Source organism: Heterocephalus glaber, unplaced genomic scaffold (assembly GCF_053883595.1).
Source record: "Heterocephalus glaber isolate CG9 unplaced genomic scaffold, H.glaber_assembly_v1.0 deba00001608, whole genome shotgun sequence".
In the NCBI taxonomy this organism is placed as follows: Eukaryota; Metazoa; Chordata; class Mammalia; order Rodentia; family Bathyergidae; genus Heterocephalus; species Heterocephalus glaber.
The window spans coordinates 27,459,860-27,482,133 of NW_028258379.1; the positions used below are offsets into that span (position 1 = coordinate 27,459,860).

A 22,274-nucleotide genomic window follows, 5' to 3' on the forward strand; every position below is an offset into this window, starting at 1 on the left:
GAAATACTTCACTCCAGGCTCTCCTTGATTTGTGGGTTTGTGTTGACAAGTCTGCCATGATTCTGATGGGCTTTCCTTTGTAGGTGATTTGTTTCTTTTCTCTAACTGTCTGTAGGATTTTGTTCTTCTGCTGGGTTTCTGGAATCTTGACTATTATATGTTTAGGTGTAGATTTTTTTTGATCATGGCTAGTTGGAGTTCTACATGCCTCATTTATCTGTATGTTCAATTCTCTACCTCTGTCTGGGAAGTTTTCTACTATTACTTCTGTGAACAGTTGTTTTTATGTCAATTGTACTTTCTCCTGTTTTTTCATTGACTTCTATCAATCTTATGTTATTCCTCCTTGCATCATCTAGCAGCTGCTGGATTGATTTCTCATAGTCCCTTACTATTTTTTAGAAATCTCTGTTTTCATGGTCCTTAACCACAATCCTGTCTTCTGTATCTGATATTCTATCTTCAGATTCCCTTAATCTGCTTTGCATGTTTTCATTGGAGTTTTTAATCTCCTGAATATGTTGGAATCTGTTTCATAGATTCCATTTCTTTCTTATGTTGGGCGATCATGGTTTCCATTTCTTTCTTATGCTGGGCATTCATGGCTTCCAGTATATTTCTGAGCTCATCTATTTCTTTATCTGTTTCTGTTCTAGATCCTCTAATCATATCTTTCACTCTGCTCACAATCTCTGTAGATATCTGGGAGATTATTTCTGCTTTGAATTTTTCTAGAGCCTTATTCGTCTGTTTTGTTACTTCCTGTGCTATCAATTCAGGGTGTCCAGGTGATTGATTATCAGACTTTTCTACCTCGTTTCCCCCAGAATTTTCCTTTTGTGGGGTGGAAGTCTGAGTTTGTGCCTTGCTTAAATGTCTTCTCATTTTTATTTTTGGTACTGTCCTTAGTTTAGTTCCTGGGTTGATACTTTGAAGTTGCTTATTGTAAGTATCTTTGTTGAGGTATTTAGAACCCTTATGGAATGATTGCTTCTTAGAGGTGTCTTCCAGATATAGGTGGTCTTTAGGTTTTGAGTCTCTAATGGCTCTGAGGCAATCTCATTTTCATTATACCAGGAAGGACAACTGATTAGATCAATCACAACGCCTTAGCCCAAGTGATACAATCAGCAACACCATAGCATCAAGCACATCTTAGAAAATGATAATTTGTGGCAGTTATTAATCTATCTCCTTTAACTGTGTGAATTAAATCAAAATCAAGGAGCAATCCAATATATGTTTATAGTGAATAAACTCTTCAATATAGCAACTTTACCCTTCAGAATGGGGAGTTAGAAGGAGTTGGCGAGGGAGGGATAGGTAGGAGGAAGAATAGGGGAAGGTTAGCAGTGAGGCCTGAGGACACAGATGAAAGAAGGAAAGAGGAGAAAAGAAAAATAAAGAAAAAATATGAATACGGCCAGAACAGGAACACAAAGGGAGATGAAGAACAATGTGGAACACCAAGGGAGTGAGGGAGAGAGGGAGAGAAAGAAAAAAGAAGGAAAAGAGAGAAAAAAATTTTTAAAGAGTAGAAAAGGAAGAAAAAAATTAAAAATAAGAGCAAAAAAACAGTAATTTTGAAAATAACCAATAAAAGATAAAAGTGAAGGGCCTCCTTCAGGGTATGTCTCTGCTGTCACAATAGACAACATGGGCAGCAGTGTGCAGTTACAAGTCAATGAGTGTCAGTAAGCCAGTCACAGACCCAAGAGATTCGGGCAGATTCTGGCTACAAGTCCCAAGTTGAGCTCCCTGTCCTCCTGCAGGGTTGAACTCTGCAAGGTTCTACTGCAGGTTCCAGCTGCCCTTCCCCTGAAGATAGTCCAGGTTCCAATGGGAGGTGATGATCCCTCCAACTTACCAAGCACAGGGGTCTGGTGTGCCTTTATTGTAGAGATTCTCTTCACTTTTCCAGTGGGCTTCAATTTTCATCAGGGAGCCTGAGAGAGGCCCTCTCTCTGCTGTTCACTTCTGCAGCTCAGGACAATGGCCTTTATGTCCCCCTGTGCCTCTGTAGTGTGGAACCAGGTAGCTGCACAGCCAAGCAGGTGCCCACACAGCTCCACGCGTGGCTGGTGGGCATGCCCAGGAGTCCTCACCGGCTCCTGGTTGCAAGTGCGCATGGCCTGCCAGACAGAGCTGGGCTCAGTCAGCCCAGAGCGTTCTGCCCGCACGGCTCTACCCACACAGCTCTGTGGGCAGCTCTGACCATCTTTTTTGTCTGTAGCCAGTCTGGAAGAGGAAGAAGCTCCGCATGTGCTCTCAGCTGGGGTTGCACAACACACCAGTGTCATTGGGCTGTCCCAAACTGGGCCAGCTACAAAATAGACAGCAATCAATCCTGTGTGGTCAATGCGCCAATTATATTTCTAGTACAAATGATACCATGTCAGATCACAGCAACCATGAATAAACTTACAACTGTTTCTCTTACTTTGCTCAGTTTCTCTGTGTGGATTCTCTCCACAGCTGAAACTTCTAATCAGATCATAATGGCTGAGTGCTCTGAACAAGGAAAGATTAGTAGGGTCCCAAGCACAGCCTTTCTGGAAACAATTTTTAATTACTTTGACTTTTCAATTCTTGATCCATAGTCCATAAAAAGGAAAAGAAAAAAAACCAACTATTTCTAAAAAATGAGCTTCAGTCTCTATCTGCCCAGTTGGAATAGCTACCAAACCACCCTGCTAGTCATCTGTTATAGAATTAACATGGTGGCACCCATGCTCCTGTTGATGAGCCTCTAATATCCCTTCCAGATCCCCATCTTCTTCATGTGTGCTGTACCTTATGGAGAAATAAAGGCACTGATGGGATCACAAGCCGAATAGAGAGCAGCCTTCCTGGCAGCTCAGCCTGCAGATTTGCAGGCTGCTGCTTAACCAGGAACTGGTTGAGGAAGCACACACACATACAAACACACACACACACACACACACACACACACACATTCTCTCTCTCTACCCAAGTATTTCAAGCTTATGGAATTGTTTGACCAGCATGTCTACTTCCTTTTTGTTCACAGACCAATATTCTTTATGAATGTAGCCACAAAAACTCAACAAAACATGAGCAAATCAAATCCAGCAACATACAAAAATAGTATTATATACCAGGGCCAACTGGGATTCAAATGTCCCAGAAATGCAAAACTGGTTTATATGAAATCACTTTACATGAATAAAAGAAAGGACAAAAGCAAGAACAAGCATTCTACGAAATCTAACACCTTTCATGGCTCTGTGGCTGGTGGCACCTGCTGCGTGACACTGAAGGAGTATTTTCATTTGTATAATCCTTGGCCCTTTACCCTTAGGTCTCCCAGAAGGAAATGCTTCATCCCCTTCGTGATAGAGTCTGAAAAAGGCAGCAGCCCTACCAGCCCTCCAGACACCCAAGGCTCAAGCTGCTTCAGACATAGTGGATGTAGCAGAGGACCAAGAGAACAACCAAGATTATCCCACTGGCACTGACCATTCCCCTACAAAAAGGGCTTTCCAACATTCAGCAGGGCTTTTTCAATATGTCACCCACTCTGTATCTTTCATCTTCTCCTTGCTGCTTGCTGCCTCCAAAGCCAGGACATCTGCACTTTCCGAAGTGTCACCATGCTCCATCTTATCCTTGGTTGCTTCCATCTCTTCAGTGCCAGAGTGTTCACTTCTTGGAGTAGAAAATGATCAATTACCTGAACACCTGAGCCACCCTACTGGGAAGGCGAGGATGGTCTCTTTCTCTTCCTGCCTGCCTATCACTTTGGGAAAGTGATACATGTGTGAAACCAAAGCTCACTTCACTTTCAAGCTCTCGAACCCTACATGTAATTGATGGTGGTTTTCTTTCTCTTCCTTAAACACAACTCATTGTTGTATATTTTTACAATGAAGACTGTTCCTTCTACATACATTACATAGAAAAAACATTAGATTATAGTCCCTCAGGGAAACACCCACCTCTCAGTTGTCACCAAGTCCTTAGTCCTGCATCTGGGAATGCCCAGGACTTTTTCAGGAACAACGCCTCTCAATTCAGCATTAGAAAGCTTAACTGCAGGTGACTGCAAGCCAACCTCTGTGCTGACTTTTCCAGAGTTTCAAGCTTGAGTTTTGTTAATACAGCTTTTATGAGCCTTAACATGATTTAAAAGTCCAAGATTCAGTGAGAAATTTACTTTGCTCTTGCATAATTCACAGAACAATAAGGACACTAAGCATCCTGAGGAAGAAGAGGCTGGCTTTCTTTTCATGGCAGAAATAAACCTGCCGCTGTTGATGTCACACAGAACAAGGAGTCCAAAATGAGCACATGCTCACAGCAGCAACTACCTTGAGTCATTTCATATGTTTTGCCCACCCCACAAATATGGTGATTTTGAACAGACGATCTTCCCCACTGGGGCCCTAGTGACTGGGACCCCCAAGGTGCTTACCTGCCACAAAATCACCAAAGCCCACTGTGGTCAGAGTGACCACCACAAAATAAATGGACTCCAAGGCTGTCCATCCCTCGATGTATTTGAAAATGACAGCAGGGATTGTCACAAACACAACGCAGCCAGCCAAGATGAACAGGATGGTGGAGATGACCCGGATCTTGGTCTGGCTCACTTGCTTTTTCTACAAAGAGCAAAGGAGAAAGATTGATAGGCAGATCAGAGTCTTCACCTGGATTCAGAAGACAGATGTACAGAAAAACATGCTGTCAGTGGTTTTTCACATTTCTTTAGTCATAGGCTGCTTGATAGAAATCCAGTGAAAGCTGTGAACTCTTTCCTAGAAAAATGCACAGAATTTTCAGGTGGCCTAGGAGGTTCTCTGACTCCTACAAGTCAAAACTTAGCTCATACTTTGAACATCCCTTGCATGATTCTGACTCCAGCACAAATACTGATTCTAAGTTCCTCAATGGTACAAACATAGCTATTTCCCAAGGAGGGTTTGTTGTCATTTTACATGTACCATTACTGACTCTCCATGGGAGGTAGGGGCAGAAGTTTGACGCTCTTTTTACAGTGACAGTGATAGATTTGCACCCAGGTTCTCTCGCATCAAAGACCTGGGGGGAAAATGACCTGAGCCAGGCCAAAATGTGTGGGTGAAAAGAAGATCACACCATCACCATGTAACACTCCAGTAACAGGCTGCAGCCAGACACTGGTGTGTTTCTGCACACTCATTCCCACTGCAGAAGCTGTACATTTATCACTCCTTTGTTTTAAAACATGCTTGTTTAAGCTAATGCTGTAGCGGTCATGTTTGTTGGTTGCATTACCCACAAGACAGGACAGAGTGACAGGGTCACTATCTAAAGCAGCAGTAGGAGCTTCATCTCGTGCCAGCTTCTAAGGGTCAGCAGCTAGTTAGTAAAAATGCATTAAGAATCAGAATTAGATACTGGAGCAAGGGAACAATGCCAAGGATCCAATAGGTGGCCAAGAGGCATCACTGGTAAGCCTCATCGATGCACTGGAGACTCCTGCATTGCCTCTAAGCAATAAGAGTCCAAATCTTCTCAAGCCTAGGTACCAGAGACTGACATCAGGAGCCCCCAGTTCCATACAATAGCAGAATACATGAAATATATGTTTAATACTAGAGTACATGGCCTATCTACATTGCCGAGTTTGGGTTGTGGTGCAGCACACCACACTGGAGACAATCAATACAGGAACTTGATACCATACAATCTGCTTCCTATTCATTGTCTTCTGGTCAGTCAGAAGGGAAAGAATCTCAGTGCACAGAGAGGACTTTCCTCTCATATACTTCATTTTACTGATCCAGAAGAGAAGCCAAGAGGGGTTAAGGGACTTGCAGAAAACTGATACTGCTACTTAAAGGCAGGTCCAAGATTCGAATTCTGATGTAATTAACTCTCAGGCCTGCGCTTAATGATGGAAACAGCGTTTCAAGTTATTCAACAATTTACCAGCTCAAAGCTGCCAAATGAAGTTGTGTTTCCCTAACACAAGACACCAGACTCACTCCCAATGAAGGACAGGCCTTCCTGTGTCCCTGCTGGGGAGGAAGACTGAGAATAAAACAGTCACTGGGTGATCTGTCCAGGAAAGGGTACAGAAGTCTAGAAAGGAGCCACATGCTCTGACTCCTCAGAGGGTGCTCAGTATACAAAGTAGAAAAGAGGAAAATAATTTGATATTGTTGAAACATCCTATGAAAATATGAGTCTTTCTCTACATATGAAATTATCATGACAAGATTAATCGCTTGAGAACCAGAGGAAATATTTTACCCATTTCATGAATTGCCATGTTAGGTAATACGGGAGGACATTCTGGGGGCACTGGAGCCCCTCTGAGAATCTAGGAACTTACTAGCCAGGTTATGTCCACAGACACGCAGGAAAAGTCCAAAGCCAGAAAAGAAGATGTCACCATAGACCATTAAGTGAATCTAATTGCTAGCAATGGGAAAACCATCTCCCCCTCCATAAATTGTGCTCCTGAAATGCATAATGAAATTAGAGCAAATTAAATGTTTGTGAGAACTTGTTAAGTCATAAATTAGGATGCGAATGCAATTGCAATCTAAATGAGGTTGAGGTTGGCAAAGAAGGGCTGTCAGCACGTGGAAAGCTGGAGATCTGCCCAGGCTCCCTGAGATGGGCAAAGGGAAGATGGTGAAGGGCAGGATTCAGTCTGGTGGAAGAGAACACCGCATGTAAGAGGCCGCACAATGGTGACTTCATTGCATTATCTACTGCAAGTGTATCGGCAAGGCAAACATTTCTCCTCTGAGTTCCTGGGCTACTTGGAGCATTTAATTATTTGGGGTATTTGAGGAAGTTCAAAAATAAGTAGTGCGTGTGTGTGTGTGTGTGTGTGTGTGTGTGTGTGTGTATGTTCACACATGTTTAGGTGTGTGTTGGTGTCTGAAAATATGTGTATACCCAACTTCATTATAAAAAGAAAAGGCATGAGTCTAGGGCTTTAGCAATACATATCTGTTATTCTGGACACTTATGCTTTTGCTGCCCTTGAGATCAACAACAACAACAACAACAAAACAACTGCCTCAACTGAACATTTTTAAACTGTAGCTTTCATCGCAGAACCACAAACCATCTCACATACCACACAATGATCCTCAGGTCTCTTTCCCCCATTAGCTCTACAACTTCACCCTTGGTGTAAACGGTGTGCAAGAACACAGGCTGCCTGAGACACAACCTGTGCCCGCTGCTAAAGGACCGAGTGACCTCATATCAGTCTCTCAAACTCTCTGCACATTAGTTTCATCTTCAATAAAATGGGGATAAGAGAACCAACCTTGTAGGGTTGTTGGAAAGAGTAAGGGTGTACAAACGCTTAGTGCAGTGCTCAGTGATTAACAGGCACTTTAATATAAAGTTCAAACCTTGGCTTAAATGTAGGCAGACCCTGATTTAGTACCTCTCTTGCTGCTGAGGAATGCGCCCTCATATCTGTCTTAACATAATCTCTGTTTAGCTTCAGGAGATCACTGTTGGTTTTCCCTTGCTGAATACATTATCGCATACAATTACCTCACTTTCAATAAGGGAAAAATCCTCATTCTCCCTTGGCTTTTCAGTGCCAATTCCAGATTAGGCTCTCAGACAGTCTGTTTACAATCTGGGAAGCTTTTTTATTTGCCTTTCAATTCATTTCCCCCTCGCTTTCATCCTCCTTCTGAAAGTGCTATGAACTGCAGATAATGCCTGGGATGTCGTGGGGAACCAGCTGCAGAGAGGCCCTCGTTCTCCCTGCTTCCCCAAGCCCGCTGCGCTGTCTGCAATTCTCAGTCGTGTTCCACACCGCTCACAGAACACAGCCAGCCTTCCCAGGTGGAGTTGCCAGGCAAGATCATTTGATTAGACACCTGTTAGCAGAGGAGCCAGCAGAAAACTTTGTGAGAGTCCAGACCTAACAGAGCTCACGTGTGCTTAGGCTAACAAAACTGGTGTCTGGGAAGAGAAGGTCTGATCTGCCCCGATCCAAGGCAGAAACGGCAGGATGCTTATGCGTGTCAGTCCCTACCTTGTCTTCACACCGTTGATTAGTTGGAATAGATGATATGTTCTTCCTGGCTCCTTACGCAAATAGAAACTCACAAAACTATCTCCCCTGGCCAAATGGGGATGAGTACAGGAATTTCTGAAGAACTCAGAACCCATCTCCCCGAGGGTTTATTTAGTTGTCAAAAATTATATATGCGATTATTCCAAGGAGCAAATAAGCTGCATAAACAGTAGGGGAGCCACTCTCAGAGCTCCCCATCGAGAGAGGGCTGTATGCTCCAATAACTCTACAAGTGCTCACTAGTTTCAGACCTCAGAGGGCTGAGCCACATGTCCAATTATCACTGAGCAGAAATCCCTGCCTGTTTTTGTTTACTTCCACAATGTAAAGTTAGAGAGCAAATATATTTCTCTTCATCTCTGAGCCATTGTTTTCATTTTATTTTTCCTCCTCTCTAATACCCACTCTTCTTTCTGTTATTTCTTAGAATTCTGACGTTACCCATCCAGATTGTTTTGTCTGGCTGAGAAATATTTTTGGGGGGTGTGTTTTTTTTTTTATAAACAGGACCTTGAAGATTTTATCCAAAGATACTGCAATAAAAATTCTAGGACAGGAGCTAGATATGCAGAGCCCTAGTTTATAGTTTAGTTTGGTTTTGCTGAAATGCAAACATGTCACCATGGTAATTCAAATGAACCAAAGTTAATTTCTCAAAATGGAAAGATAACAGGAACTGGCTCACAAAGGACAGATGTTATTTCCTTATACTATTATGTTTTCTTCAAAGATTTCTTCTATAAGGTCCACTTATAACGAATAGTGTCAAAATCCTAACAAATAACCATGAAGCACCAGCAATTCTATAAACTTGAGGACAGTTTTTAAATTTCATTGCCTATAATCTCCATTGGTAGAGACATTCTAAACACACATTACTGAGAACATTGTAGTAAAATCTCCATGGAGACTACTGAAAATGTCCTACTCAAGAGCTGAATAAACAAACAGATCACATCTATATGGAAAGAGTTATAGCCCTCTGATTCTGAGTCACGTTGCAACATACAACAGCTCTGCTGTTAACACCATGCAAAGTTTTTGAGAAAGATTTTGGTATATACGGCTACTATTTTTATCTTTGGATTGTCATTGTAGGTCCTGGGATGGAGAAAAATTAACATTTACAAATAATTAAAACTCTTAGCTTTTCTATTCCAGGAAGACTTTAACTAAAAATCTTTGAAATCTGGTGGCTATTAACATTAAAGATAATACACCCCTAGGAAAAAAGTTTTGCATTTAAAACTCAACTAGTTAATTCATAATTCGTTTAGCACGTAATTATTAAGAACTTCTATATGTCAGGCATTATTAGGGTTGCAAGAGACACAGCAAGAGGGAGGGAGGAGGCAAGCAGAGGGAGGAGAGACGGAAGTTTCGCTTCATGCACACAACACAAAGTCTGGTGGCCAGAGGCAGGGAAGAAACACCGGAGTCTTCAGCTAAAAAGTCTTTGTGGGCTCTGTCCATGGTGTCTTGTCTTGGTAACTAATGAAGGCAAAGTTTTGCACCTAAAGACAAAATCCCAGTGATAAAATACATTACCTAGGAGAAAAGAAAGAAAAGAATAATATTGTTGGAGCTCTGGACTCTGTCTACCATAATAGGTTGGATCTTTGTTACCCAACCATTTGAAAGCAATGTTCCAAAGGCTGGAACAACACACAGGCAACCACACCAGATATAAAAGCCAGGTTCTCCAGTAATGATGCAGTACAGTAATATTAAGCGTTAATCTGTCATCTCCTTTCCTTTATTTCCTCATTAGTTCATACCCCAAGTGGGAAAGAAGATATGCTTCTATCTGGCTCTTTCAAAGACACCAACATCTCAACATCCTCCCCTACGATACCTGGTACTACAATTAAAAAAAAAAATTGCAGCAGGAAGAGTTACATGCACCTGTGGCTCTGAGTCACCTTGCAACATATAACAGATTGGCCAGTGCAGTGCTCTGCTGGTTTCACTATGCAAAGGTTGGTTTTGGTTTTGGTTTTGTTTTTAGTTATTTAAACTTTTATTTTGTAGTTAGCAACCGTGGAAAGAGATATTCACATCAGGAATCAAAATAGGAAGGAGATCCCAAAATACCTGAGTTTTCCTTTACTCATTTGGCTCCGGAGGTTAGACCATCCCAACTCTAACCAAAGCCTACTTTACATCCTGATCCCAATCATACTGGCTGTAAACTGGCTTCACTTCATCCGAGGGTCTCACTGGGTCTCATTCACACATTCTTCAAGCCCAGGCACCCTTTGCTTCTGCTCTGACAGTGCTACTCAGCCACAGACTGAGCATCCACTTGGTCTAGAGCATATCTAAATAGGAGCTATAAATCATGATCTCAGTGATGTCTGAAGATTCTAGAACCTTGCTTGAGTCTGGCCTTGCAAATTTGCTCAATGAAAGGGATTCAGTATCTGTGTGGGCCAAATACAGCTTCCAACAATGATTTCTGGGTCTGGAACACCTCTGGATCTTTCAGGTCTCTCCACCAGAGGTTTTAAGAATGAATTTGGATTATTCCACTGCAAAGGAGAAAAGTGTTCAGACCATCTGCTGTGCACCAAGCTTGCCTACCAGGAAGGCCACTGTTGCTGAAGGCATTTTCCTTTCAGGAAGCGAAGAATTGGGAAAGCCCTTAAGGAACACTTTTTCTCATCCTTCCTAGCTATCTCTTAGCCATGTGACTGTTTCCTGGAACCAGCATCCAAGAATACTGAGAAAGTGTGAGAGAGAAGCTGCCATGTTCCCCCCACCCTGTGCTCAGGTATGGGTAACTTGGAGGGAAGGCACTTGTGAGCTCCTGGTGGGCTGCCTGGAATGACTCCCTGTATGTCCAGGAATAAAAGTAAGTAGAAAATAGCTGTGCATTTTCCATGGCTTTATTTATTTTGCCTGCTAGAAAATTTGAAGAAGGCTTCCAAGATCATCCATATTTACATCAGTATCTGTAAAATGCCCATGTATTATTAGATAAATGATAAGCAATCCCCTCCCCAATAGTTCCTTCTTTCCCTCCTTCCTTCCTTCCTTCCTTCTTTCCTGAGTGCTTTTTAATGTAAGTAGACATAGGGATGTTTATCTACATAAAGCTATGAAGAATGATGAATTAGGCATTAAGGAATCTTATCAGGAAAAGATGTATGACCTAAGAAGAAAGCAATGAGAAGCAAGAAAAATTAAGAAAGTCTTTAAGAAGAATAATTTAAGATCATAATTGCAAAAAATATTTTGAGGTATAGAAAGCAGAGAAGAAACAATGGTTTAAGGATATAGAATTCTTCTGAAGGTATAAGAAGGCTTCTCTAAGCAAGCATATGATTGTTTCCGGGACAGAAATAAAATGAAGAAAGACCTGTGAATTAACTTTTCAGACTGGTAACATGTTAGATAAAAAGAAGACATAGCTTTGTAGAAAGTCATGATGAAATAAGTCATAAACTATGAAGTCCTGCATTGAGGAAACTCAATAGAAGGCTCAAACTGAGAAAATTTCTTTAGCAAGGTATCTTCCAGACTATGAATAAAAGTTGAGCTCTGGGCCAGGGATTTAGTTCAGTGGTGCCACCACCTGCCTCACAAGCGCAAGGTCCTGAGTTCGATCCCCGGTACCAAAAAATTAATAAAAAATAAAAATGAAGTTGAGCTCTACAACTTTTCTATTCTTCCTTTCAATAAGCATTTATCATGCACCTACTCAGGTACTGTGCTAACTCCAGAATGGCTGCCAAGCTTAAAGAGCTAGAGGAAGTAAGACAAGCATTAAATGATCACACAAGCAAATATAGAATCATACAACTTGCTATAAAGGGAAAAAGAGCCCAGAGTGCAACCCATGATGATGCTGTTAAACTCTTTGACTATCAGAGACTCCCTTATACAGTGTCCATACTTCAAGACTTCCAAATTGTAGTAAAAAAAAGTTGTTGCAAATGAGCCAAGACAAAGGATTAATGGTGGAGAGAAATAACCTTGCAAGGAAACGAAGGAACTCCCAGTGAACCTGGACTTTGTATCTATTGGCTGCCTTCTGCTCCTGACAAAGTTTCGCAGGTTGATGCCTCGACATCCTGAGAGATTTTTTCTCTTTGAATCTCACCCAAGTTGCATAGAGATGGAAGTTCCAGTTTTTAAGTTTGCATGAACTGTGGACAGACAAATGAATTCATAACTCATTTGTTTATTTATCTATGACTATTAGGGAGTTGCACTGCTCTTTAATTTGATTAGAATGGATTCAACTAGAATGATTAGACAGAAATCTATTTGGATTCTTCAACACACATAATAAATGTCCCTGTTTTTAGTTAAAAGAATTATATTATATGCAAATCCTCTCACAGAGTTTAATACAATGATTAAAGTGTTTTTACCTTTTGTTAAGTTAGCTATGCATGTGAAGGTAGGTGTGGGCATCACAAGGCTGTGTGGCTCCACAGACCACAACCTCCAAAAAAATAAAGTAGTAAACACTGGTCCACCCTTAGGTAGGACTGCATCACTGCAGATATTTTATTTAGAAAACTATCCTCTTTAAAATATAGTTTTAAAATACAGTGTTCATACAAAGTGGTTAACACGGGCCAGGGATTTAGCTCAGTGGTTTCACCGCCTGCTGCGCAACCACAAGGACCAGAGTTCGATCCCCGGTACAAAAAAAAAAAAAAAGTGGTTAGCAGAAGGGTATGGGGTTTTGTTTAAACAGTTCCTCACAGAAGAGGAGAAACAGACCTCAAAGACAAAAGATACTGCAAGTACAATTTGAAAACCGAATTGAACTGACCCTGCATTTTCTAAAGAAAACAGCTGCAACATGCAGTTACTCTTAACGACCATTAACAAAGCTATTCTAGCTCACTAAGCCACACTAGTATCATATTATGATGGAACTGTGCTAATGAGATCACAAGGTATGATCACTTTAGAGGATATTGTTATACCTTCTAACTGCTCATCCTTTGAACCCCCTTCTTTAGTCTGGTGCAAGACAGAGAACTCTCCCTAGTACAGAAGCTGAAAAATACCAGCTACTCACTTCTCCAGCCTCTCTTGCTACACGACACAAGTGCCTGAATTCTGCTTCCCTAACCATAAAGATGTAAGTCTGACTCTGAACTACACTCTTGTGACACAGATGTGATGGGGTTAATCATAAAGTGTTCATCCAATGGTTTTCCTCTGTGTTTTTCTCCTCATTTTTCTCATCGGTCCCCTAAAGATTGCTCCTAAGAGATGGGGAAAGGTTTGCAGAGGCATGAGTGCAGATCACTGCTTCCATCCCCAGAGACAAAATAAGACTGGACCAGAGATGGAGAGAAGACAGAATGCCATTCAGCCTGGAGGGGAAGGGTGGTGGAGAGATGTAGATTTCCTAGAGTCTTCCAGGGCAAAGAACCTCCAGTATCAAGGACCAGAGGGCAAATAGGAAAGGATTAGATGCAGAATTCTCCTCTAGTGTAGGTACTGAATGATCTAGCGTCGTGGCTCTTCCTATGTGCCTTGAAAGTAAAGGACTTGAACACCTGCATGGGGTAGAGACATGGAAGGAGCTGAAGAGCACCAGTTGGCAGCGTCCATAGTGGAAAAGGCTGGCTGGAAACAGTAGACACACCACTGATGTCATGTACGTAAGCAGGGACCACAATGGCATCCCTCCTGGGGTTGGTGGTAGCAATGGTACAAATCTATTCCATTTCAGCAGCATCCTGCACCAGCTGCACAATTTGTGCCAGGCAGACACAGCAGTGGCCTTTTCCAAGACCAATCCTGTGTCCTTATAGGTCATTGTGCTTGGATGGGTGCCTCCAAGTGCTGTTCTCCAGTCATCTCTGGGATTCAGTAGCTATCCAATATCCTTTTTTTAAAGATTCCTTTCTTCTTAAATTAGCCATAGTTGCCTGTTTTCATTGTGAGCTAAGCTGCTTGTCTAAAAGAGCCACTCCTGGAGGTCAGGATAAGCTGGCTCCAACCACTTGGAGGAAGGTCAGGGAGGGGCAGAGCCCAAGTGGACCCCTTGGTGAGAGGCCTGGAATCATGAAATCTGGGAGCATCCAGAACTGTAACCAGATATAACAGAATTACTGTGTATAGTATTTCTCCATCATTCCTAAATCTTAAGTCTTGTGAAGCAACACAGGCAGTCCGAGCTTCCATGTAGAAGGTGTTGCATGTACTCCTGGGAACTAGTGTTATGGGCAGGGGCAGTGTTAATCTCCTCCCCAAAGCCAGCAGGGCAACAGCGCCATCCACTGAGGCAGAAGGGTCTGCCACTTGAGGAAAGAACCAGCAAAACTGGCATGAAAGGTTAGTAGTTAAAGGAAAACTAGCAATAGAGAGAGAAAGATGGTGGAGTAACACAGGGAAAGGCACAGGCTGTGGCCAAGACAGACATGGATGCACACGGTAACAAGTCCTGTGAGTGCCAGAGGCAGGGCAACACGGAAAGGGTAATGAAAGGGGGCTGCTTGGAGTCAATGAAGCAGCAGGCATTTGGGCCAGATGTAGATGCAAAGAGGAAAGATTCAAAAGCACAATTCTCAACACAGTAATAGTGGATCTCTTTGGATGTGCACATGATCTATTTTCTTCTTTGTACTCTAGAAGAAAAGGGAAAGAAAATACAACATCCTCAAAAAAAAAACAAAACATCTTCATGAATACTGCAGTGGTTCCTCCACAGGCCAGTAGCACAATTCCCTTGAAAATCACACCCTTATCTTTGTTTTGAGAGAGGGGTGACAACCATGCCCTTGAGCGAAGTCTAAGAAAGAGGAGGAGGAGATACTCCCCATGGTACAGTAAAAGAGATTGGGCCGTGCCAGAGCTTTCAGACTCCCAGGAACATTTGCCAAAGGTGGCAGTAGAAGCCATGAGGACCTGGTCTTGTTCCAACTCAGTAATTGCATCCTGCCTGCCCCCCTGTGCCATCTCCTCTTCTTGCAGAATGCGACAACCCTCATCCTGAGCAAAGCTGTTGGGGAGCCCTGCTATTGGCAAGTACTTGTCCCTTTCTCTCATCTATAATAGCAGTCATTTTGCAGTTTGCTCTCTGGAGGAGCGGGATTGTTCATTGGTGCCCAAATAGAGTACCATGTCATGTTTCCATGCCCTTTGTTTTTTAACTTTTTTGGGGGGAGAATTTTAGGTATACAGAGAAATGCAGAAATGTCCCAGACATGTAATGGGTTGGTTAAGAATGTTCGGACATCATGCAATACAAGAGTTAGTAACACACATCAGAATAACTTCACACTTAGTATGAGTTTTAAACATTCCACTGGGAAAAAAATCATGTTTATAATATTCTGAACCAAGAATCTCACACTCTCATACACATAACCACATATAAAAAAATTTTTGCACATTTTTATATAGGCTGAATTTTACAAGAATATTACCAATGTAAATGGTAAGGAGGTTGGATGTTGATTAGTCAGACCTTACTGAGAACTGTTCTCTATTTTGGAAAACTGCATCACTGCAGGAAAAGTCCCTGGTGGCAAGTTAGTCACCGATACAACACACCTGAGACACGCTGTGTCTGGAGCCAGTGTTAACGCTATGCTCGTTTGGAGTCGAAGGCTTACCCATTTCAGCAGGTCTCCTGGGGTTTCATGGCCAAGCACCTATTACTGAAACATAATATTTTTATTATGAATTACTCTCTTTTCAACTCCATATTACAGCTAGACAAACAGTACTGACTATTCCAAAATTCCTTACCTGGGCAAGATGTGCTATGTATGGGATTTATTTGAATATATTAAAAAAAAAATAAATATTTTCTATATAAAAAGATATTGACTGTTACAGCATTTAGAACCACTGGGTGAAAACAAATTGTATAGTGTACTTAGGGAGTTTGACTTGAGAAATCCACAGAACTACACTTCTAGGTATTGCCTAGTGAGCTGAAAGTCCCTGTGCACATAAATACCATCGTTTTAAGCATTGTTTGGGGGAGCTCCTGGACTGTGCCATCTTTTCATTAAAATAATTGCACGTTAAAAGTTAAGATGAGGGCCAGGGGCTTGGCTCAGTGGTTCCTCTGCCTGCCTTGCAAGCGCTGGGTCCTGAGTTCGATCCCTGGTACCAAAAAACAAACAAACAAAAAAGCAAAAGTTGAGATGAGGACCGAGGATTTACCTCAGGGGTTCACCATCTGCCTCGCAAGTGCAAGGTCTTGAGTTCGATCCCTGGTACCAAAAAAAAAATTAAGATGTTGCTTTTCTCTATTGCTGTCTGTTTGTATACAATTCTACTGCTAGTTTCAAGCCATTTTCTATATCGAGATGTGTGGGGTCATGCCTAGCAATGTTCATTCACTTATTCATTCAGTTATGGATTAAGAGCTGTCCGGGTGTCAGGCCCTGTACAAGCACCTGGAAAGGCCTGTGATGGGGTAGATGGACCCGAGCTCACAAAGGTCTTGGGTGGATGTGCATGGCAGGCGTGGAGCACATAACTAGCATAGTGAGGTGACTATTGTTCTAAACATGTGCAAGGTGCACTGGGGATCTGAGGTTGACCCGAGGAGCTAGCATTTGTGCTGAGACCAGCAGGAAGATGGGGGAATTGTTCGAAGCACTGTAAACATCACACACAAAAGCCCAGAAATAAGAGTGCAGTACACTCAGTGCAAATTCATACGTTTTTTGAATTTTCCGTGAGGAAGCAGAGATTTTCCATTCACAATTATCAAAGCTTTTGCTCCAGCTAAATACATTCACTGCGAAAAATTAAATATTTCGACAATAAGTACCTTTCACATAATTTGTTAAGTGTATTATTTTTTGTTTCTCTAATAAGAGAGAATTTGAAAATTCTCTCTTTAAGTGTCTTTCAAGACACTTAAAAAATATAAAAACTAAAGACGTGTGACTATTTTTAAAAACAGGAAGGAGATGGGAGCGATGTGTCCCCTTTTTTTAGGCAAGGTACAATCCCACCAGTGCTCACACTCTTTCAATGATGGCTCACAGAACCAGGTGTCACGTATTTATTCAGCCATCTGGACAGGTCCTCTTCCTCCTCCTTCTTGGGGAGAGTGCTGACAAGCCTCCAAAGAGTTGGGAGGGAAGAGATACACCTCATATAAATGCAGAATCAAAGAGCTTAGGGCAATGGAGATTTCTTTAAAGAGCAACGGAGGCAAGAAACAAACAGTGATGTCAGGAGAAGGATGAAAGCCAAAAAGAAAGTGGTAATAACACTTGAAGAACACCATATGGCATTTATATGTCATGCTTTTCATTTCAAATGTTGATATTTGCCTTCTTGTTGGTCCCAGTGCCAATTCTGTTACAATACTTAGTAAAAAATTCATTTTTTAAAAAAGAAACCATACTGAAGCTCCTTACACTCTATTCTTAAAATCATACCTCAAAAAATCCTTTTCCTTTTTTAACTGCATGATATATACCCGTTTCTAATTGTTCAAACTAATCTGCAGAGCAGTGTCAGAATTAGAAGAGAAAGTCCTAATATGAGACCCCCAAGATAGCTCTTTTCACTGGTCAGCAGTAAGAAGAGCCCCGGGGTGAGGGTATAAATTAATAGACCGCTAAATATTAATGATGATTGTTTAGAAATCAGTCCTCTCGGCCATTCTCCAGGCTCACGCAGAAAGACAGTTGATATTGCTGACTGCAAAACCCTTTTCTGCCAAGGAATGGGAAAAGCTAACAGAGGGGATACTGCTGGGTCTAAGCAAAGAAATAATGGGAATAACAGAATCTGAAAGAGAGAGATGGCATTTGAGCTCAGCCAAACCCATCTGCCCATCCTAGTTGAGATGTGAAGGGCCAGGTATCTTTGGGGAGGAGACTTCTATCTTCTTTTTGAATCTTTCAGGACAATTTTGATGCTTTCAAAAAAAACAAAATAATCCAAGTGTTCAACATTTAGGAAGAGCATAAGCAAGCTGAGATGCAATCAGCATATCACTCAAATAGATTCTTTTTCGTTCTCTGAGCGTTTTCTTCTCTCTTTTTCTTACTAGAATCTCTGTAGGTGGTAAAATATGTGCAGAAACAATTGGAGCCAGTGAAGTTCAGCCCAGGCCGGAGAGCATGGCCTTCCCCCCGGCACCAGCAGAAGGGCAGGGCCATGCTCAGTGGACTCCGGAGAACCCAACCGACCAACCGAGCAACTGGCCATCTGTATTCCTCGCTTCTGTCTCTGACTCTCAAAGCCCTCGCTGAGTCATAGCCAATGCAGCTCTTCCTCGGGCAATGACTGATGACTGGGGTTTTCTCCCAGACCGGCCTACATCCTGCCACCTATCTGTTGGCTTCCACCTCTGTTACTGGCCTTGCTCTAGCTCCCTTCACTTCTCCAGCCCCATGGGCCCCCTGCTCAGGAAGGGCAGGACAGGAGGCAACACCAGCATGCATCTCTGCTTCTTTCAGGTCTGTTGGAAATGCCGTGGAGTCTACACATCCTGGATGAGAGGATAGGAACCTGGTTCTTGCCTTTCTCCTCCCAACCCGTTCACAATCAATCCGTATTTACCCAGATCTCCCAAGTGCTGAGCACTCAAAGCTACTGCAGGGGCACAGGACATGACAGGCACAGCAGCACTTCGCTTCAAGGCCTTTATGCTTTACCTGACAGTTATAATACGTTAATAAGAGAAAACAGGTGTTTGATGTCCAATGTGCAAGCTAGAATTCACAAGACCCTCCCCTGGGGTCCAATCACTAATAAGGTGCTATTGTAGCAGTGAATAGTGCTTACTGAGGGCTGTCTTTGTGCCAGGCGCTGCTCATCTACATCAACCAGGTAGCAAAAGAGATAGGTGTTAGAATAAAGAACCTGAGGCACAGCCTGAGCTCACAGGGCTGGCAAGTGGCAGCCGCTTAGGTACTAAGGCAGTGTGGCTGCGGAGCCTGCCCGTGCTGGCCCTGGTATCATTCTGCATGACATTATAGACACCGGTCTTACGCATGTCTGTTTGCTCCTTGAGAGAAAACACAGTCTCCTGTTGACTGCTAAGTGTCCCCATAGTGTTGAGAACACAGTAGGTGTTATTTGATAATTGCTTATTAAAATGACTTGGGGAGAGATATGAAGAGCAGCCATGGTGGGGGGCCTTGGGACTGAATCACTATGAAATGAATAAAAGGATTTCAAAGTCAAAAAAGAGGCCTGGTGGAAACTGGATGTCATCAATATGCAGAGGCCTGAGTCTGCCTGTCATGGAGTCGCCCTCCCTCCTGCCAGGGAAGCAAGGCTAGGAAGAGCACAGGGACCCAGCTGGAGGTGAGGGGAGGAGCAAGAGGGAGGTGAGACATGGAGCATGGCCCCTCCACTCTGCCCCCGAGTGGCACAACAGCATCTAGAGAGCTGGGATGAGGATGCCGTCAGACTGCAACCTATCAGGCACTGTCCTTGCGGCTTACAGGAGTTGGAATTAAAAAAAAAAAAGCAAGTGTCTGCTAGGAAACAAAGAAACAGGAGCTCTGTGCCTTGCTGGTGGAAATATAAAATGGTGCATCCACTGCAGAAAACAGTAGGGCAGTTCTGCAAAAAAAGCAAGTCTGTAATTACCGTGTGATACAGCAATTCCATCACTGGGTATATATCCAAAATAATGGGAAACAAAGACTTGAATGGAGATTTATATATTGATGTTCACAGCAGCATTTATGACAATAGCTGAAAGACAGAAGCAACCTAAAGTCTATAGACAAATAAATGGATAAACAAAATGTGGTATACGCATACAGTGGAATATTACTCAGCCTTAAAGAGGAAGGAAATGTTGACACATGGTACAACATCTCTGAAGACATCATGCTAAATACAATATGCCAGATCAAAACTACAAATGACTCCACTTGTGAGGCACCTAGAGTAAGTAGCCGAATTCCGACAGACAGAAAGTAGGATGGTGGTTGCCAGGAGCTGGAGGAAAGTGGGAGTTTGAGAAGTTGTTGTTTAATGGGTACAAAGTTTCATTTGGGAAAGATGAGAAAGTTCTGGGATGGACGGTGGTGATGGTTGCACAACACTGTGAATGTATTTAATGCTGCTGCGCTGTACATTTAAGAACAGTTAAGATAGCACACTGTATACTGTGTATATTTTACCGTAACAAAACAAGAGAATAAAGAATAAGGGAAACTTGAAGTTAGTTTTCAACCAGCTCCTGGAGTTAGTTTATAGGAAAAACGAATTTATTTGTAACAGTAACTATGCCAGAACAAAAATGTTAATTTCATAGAAAAAAAAAAAAACTTAGACCAAGTTCGATCCCCGGTACCAAAAAATAAAAAAATAAAAAATAAAAACTTACAATGACATGGAAACAGGGTGGTAATGTGAAAAGCCACTATACTCAATTTTTCAGACCATAGGAATCCCTTTCTAAAATAATCCTTTTAATAACTAATAACTCCTTGATCCCCACATAACAAAACAAATTTGGGTACCAACTGATACCATGAACTCAGGAATCACCCTTTAAAATTAAATAAATCAGTGCTGACAAACCTTCTGTATACATTTGAAAAAGGGCAGTTCCCACGTGAAGGAGGCATGTTGTTTACTCTGTCTACCAGCAATGCTTGATGTACAAAAGGAGTCTCTGATCTTCTAAAATAGCACAGCAGGCCCCTGGGGACCCACCACCCACAGGGTGAGAACTGCAGGAGCTGGAAACTCAGAAGTAAATTTCCAATGCACAGCATAAAGCCAGTAAGTCAAAAATGCTGTGATGCACAAATGCAGCTCTTCTCAGATAATAAAAGACCATGCACCCCCACCTGACCTCGGAAATACAAAGCTTTTCCTCTAACAGGAAAGTACATTTCCTAGGCTAGACTTAGGTCAAGCAAGCAGTCTCTTGGGAGCCCTTCCCTAGGCAAAGCCCCCAGAGCTGCTCAGCAGAGTGACTGCATATGGCAGGTAGGGGGCAGTGTCAACCTGATTAGCTTTGGTCCCCACCTGGGGGATTGGTAGACCATGCTTCTGGGTGGTTCTGGGAGGCGTGGTCCTAGGGTCTAGGTCTGGTGCCTGGCCCCTCTTTCTCTGAACTGTTTCCTGCTCTCCTTCCCAACTGCCATGAACTAAGCAGCTTTGCTCCACCGCACCTTTCTGCCATGAAGTTTCTCCCTTGGAACCAGCCAACCATGAACTGAATCCTCCGAGAACACGAGCCACATTAAACCCCTTCTCCTTTAAGTTGTGTGTGTTGGTTATTATGTCTCAGCAATGGGAAGGCTGACTCATACACTACACATTCCTGTCTTGCTGTCACCACTCAAGAGAGTTACCCTTTGGAATGATGGTTCAGGATACTGGAACACCTCTCAATAAAGATCTGTGGTCTCGCCATCTTCTCTTCCCTAAGATCAAAAATCCCAAAGTGATTAGGAAGTTATCAATGACTCCAGACATTTCAGCCATTTAGAAATCAGTGCCATTCTAGTATAAACACAATGATCCCCTGCCCAGCTCTATGGTGGGCAGCTATAACTCAACAAGGGCATCTCTCAGTTTTTAGGAAAATAATTTGTTAAAAGCTACACCAGTAGGTTATGACTTTCTTAGCTTACAGAAGTAACATGAAGCTAAATGCAAAACAAGAAAAAATACATTTACATTGATAAATATAATTTTTTTAAATTCTATAAAAGAAGGGGCAGGGGATTTAGCTCAGTGGTTCTGCCACCTGCTTCATAAGCACAAGGTCCTGAGTTGGATCCCTGCTTCCAAAAAAAAAAAAATCTATAAAAAAGCAAAGGATTATTATTCAATCAAATCACTGCCTTCCAGAGAAACCAAACTAGCCTTAAAATTGGTGATAAAGGGTGAACATGGGAAATCATCTATCTATTAAGCTTATTTTATGGTACTAATGAAAATGTGAGTGCTAATAAAAATGTTGCATTAAATTCATAACTCAAAAGTACCTGTAAATTTTAGATACAGTTTACCATGTGGTAGATGTAAAGTATCACTGGACTTTCAGTAGCTCCAAAATGCAAAGATATAAAACATTTAAATTAATAAAACTCCTGGCATTCTAGGAAGTGATCATCTCCTCAATGCAAAAGACCTAGCAAATAATAAATACCCATAAAATTTTCTGGACAGTTTCCTCTGTTAGATGATGCTTTAGGAAAAACTATTTCTACATCGTTATTTTAGGGCTGGGATACCAGATAGAAAGAGAAAATGAACAGGTAATCCAAGTCCC

At 42.2% G+C, this 22,274-nt stretch overlaps 2 protein-coding genes across 4 annotated transcripts in view; both read right to left on the minus strand.

The window, feature by feature from the left end:
• Kcnk10 (potassium two pore domain channel subfamily K member 10) overlaps nt 1–22,274 on the minus strand; it is a 172,426-nt gene that overhangs the window by 14,759 nt on the left and 135,393 nt on the right. For all 3 annotated transcript variants that reach the window (XM_013066892.3, XM_087195450.1, XM_087195451.1), the window contains exon 5: nt 4,436–4,622. In XM_013066892.3, coding sequence (XP_012922346.1) covers nt 4,436–4,622 — 187 coding nt within the window. The remainder of the gene's footprint in view (nt 1–4,435; nt 4,623–22,274) is intronic.
• On the minus strand, nt 4,631–19,076 carry LOC106007721 (developmental pluripotency-associated 5 protein). The gene is given in 5 exon segments (XM_013065334.2): nt 4,631–10,363; nt 10,366–10,442; nt 10,444–10,557; nt 11,769–11,812; nt 18,909–19,076. Coding segments are annotated over 5 exon segments (471 nt in total). The 3' UTR covers nt 4,631–10,295.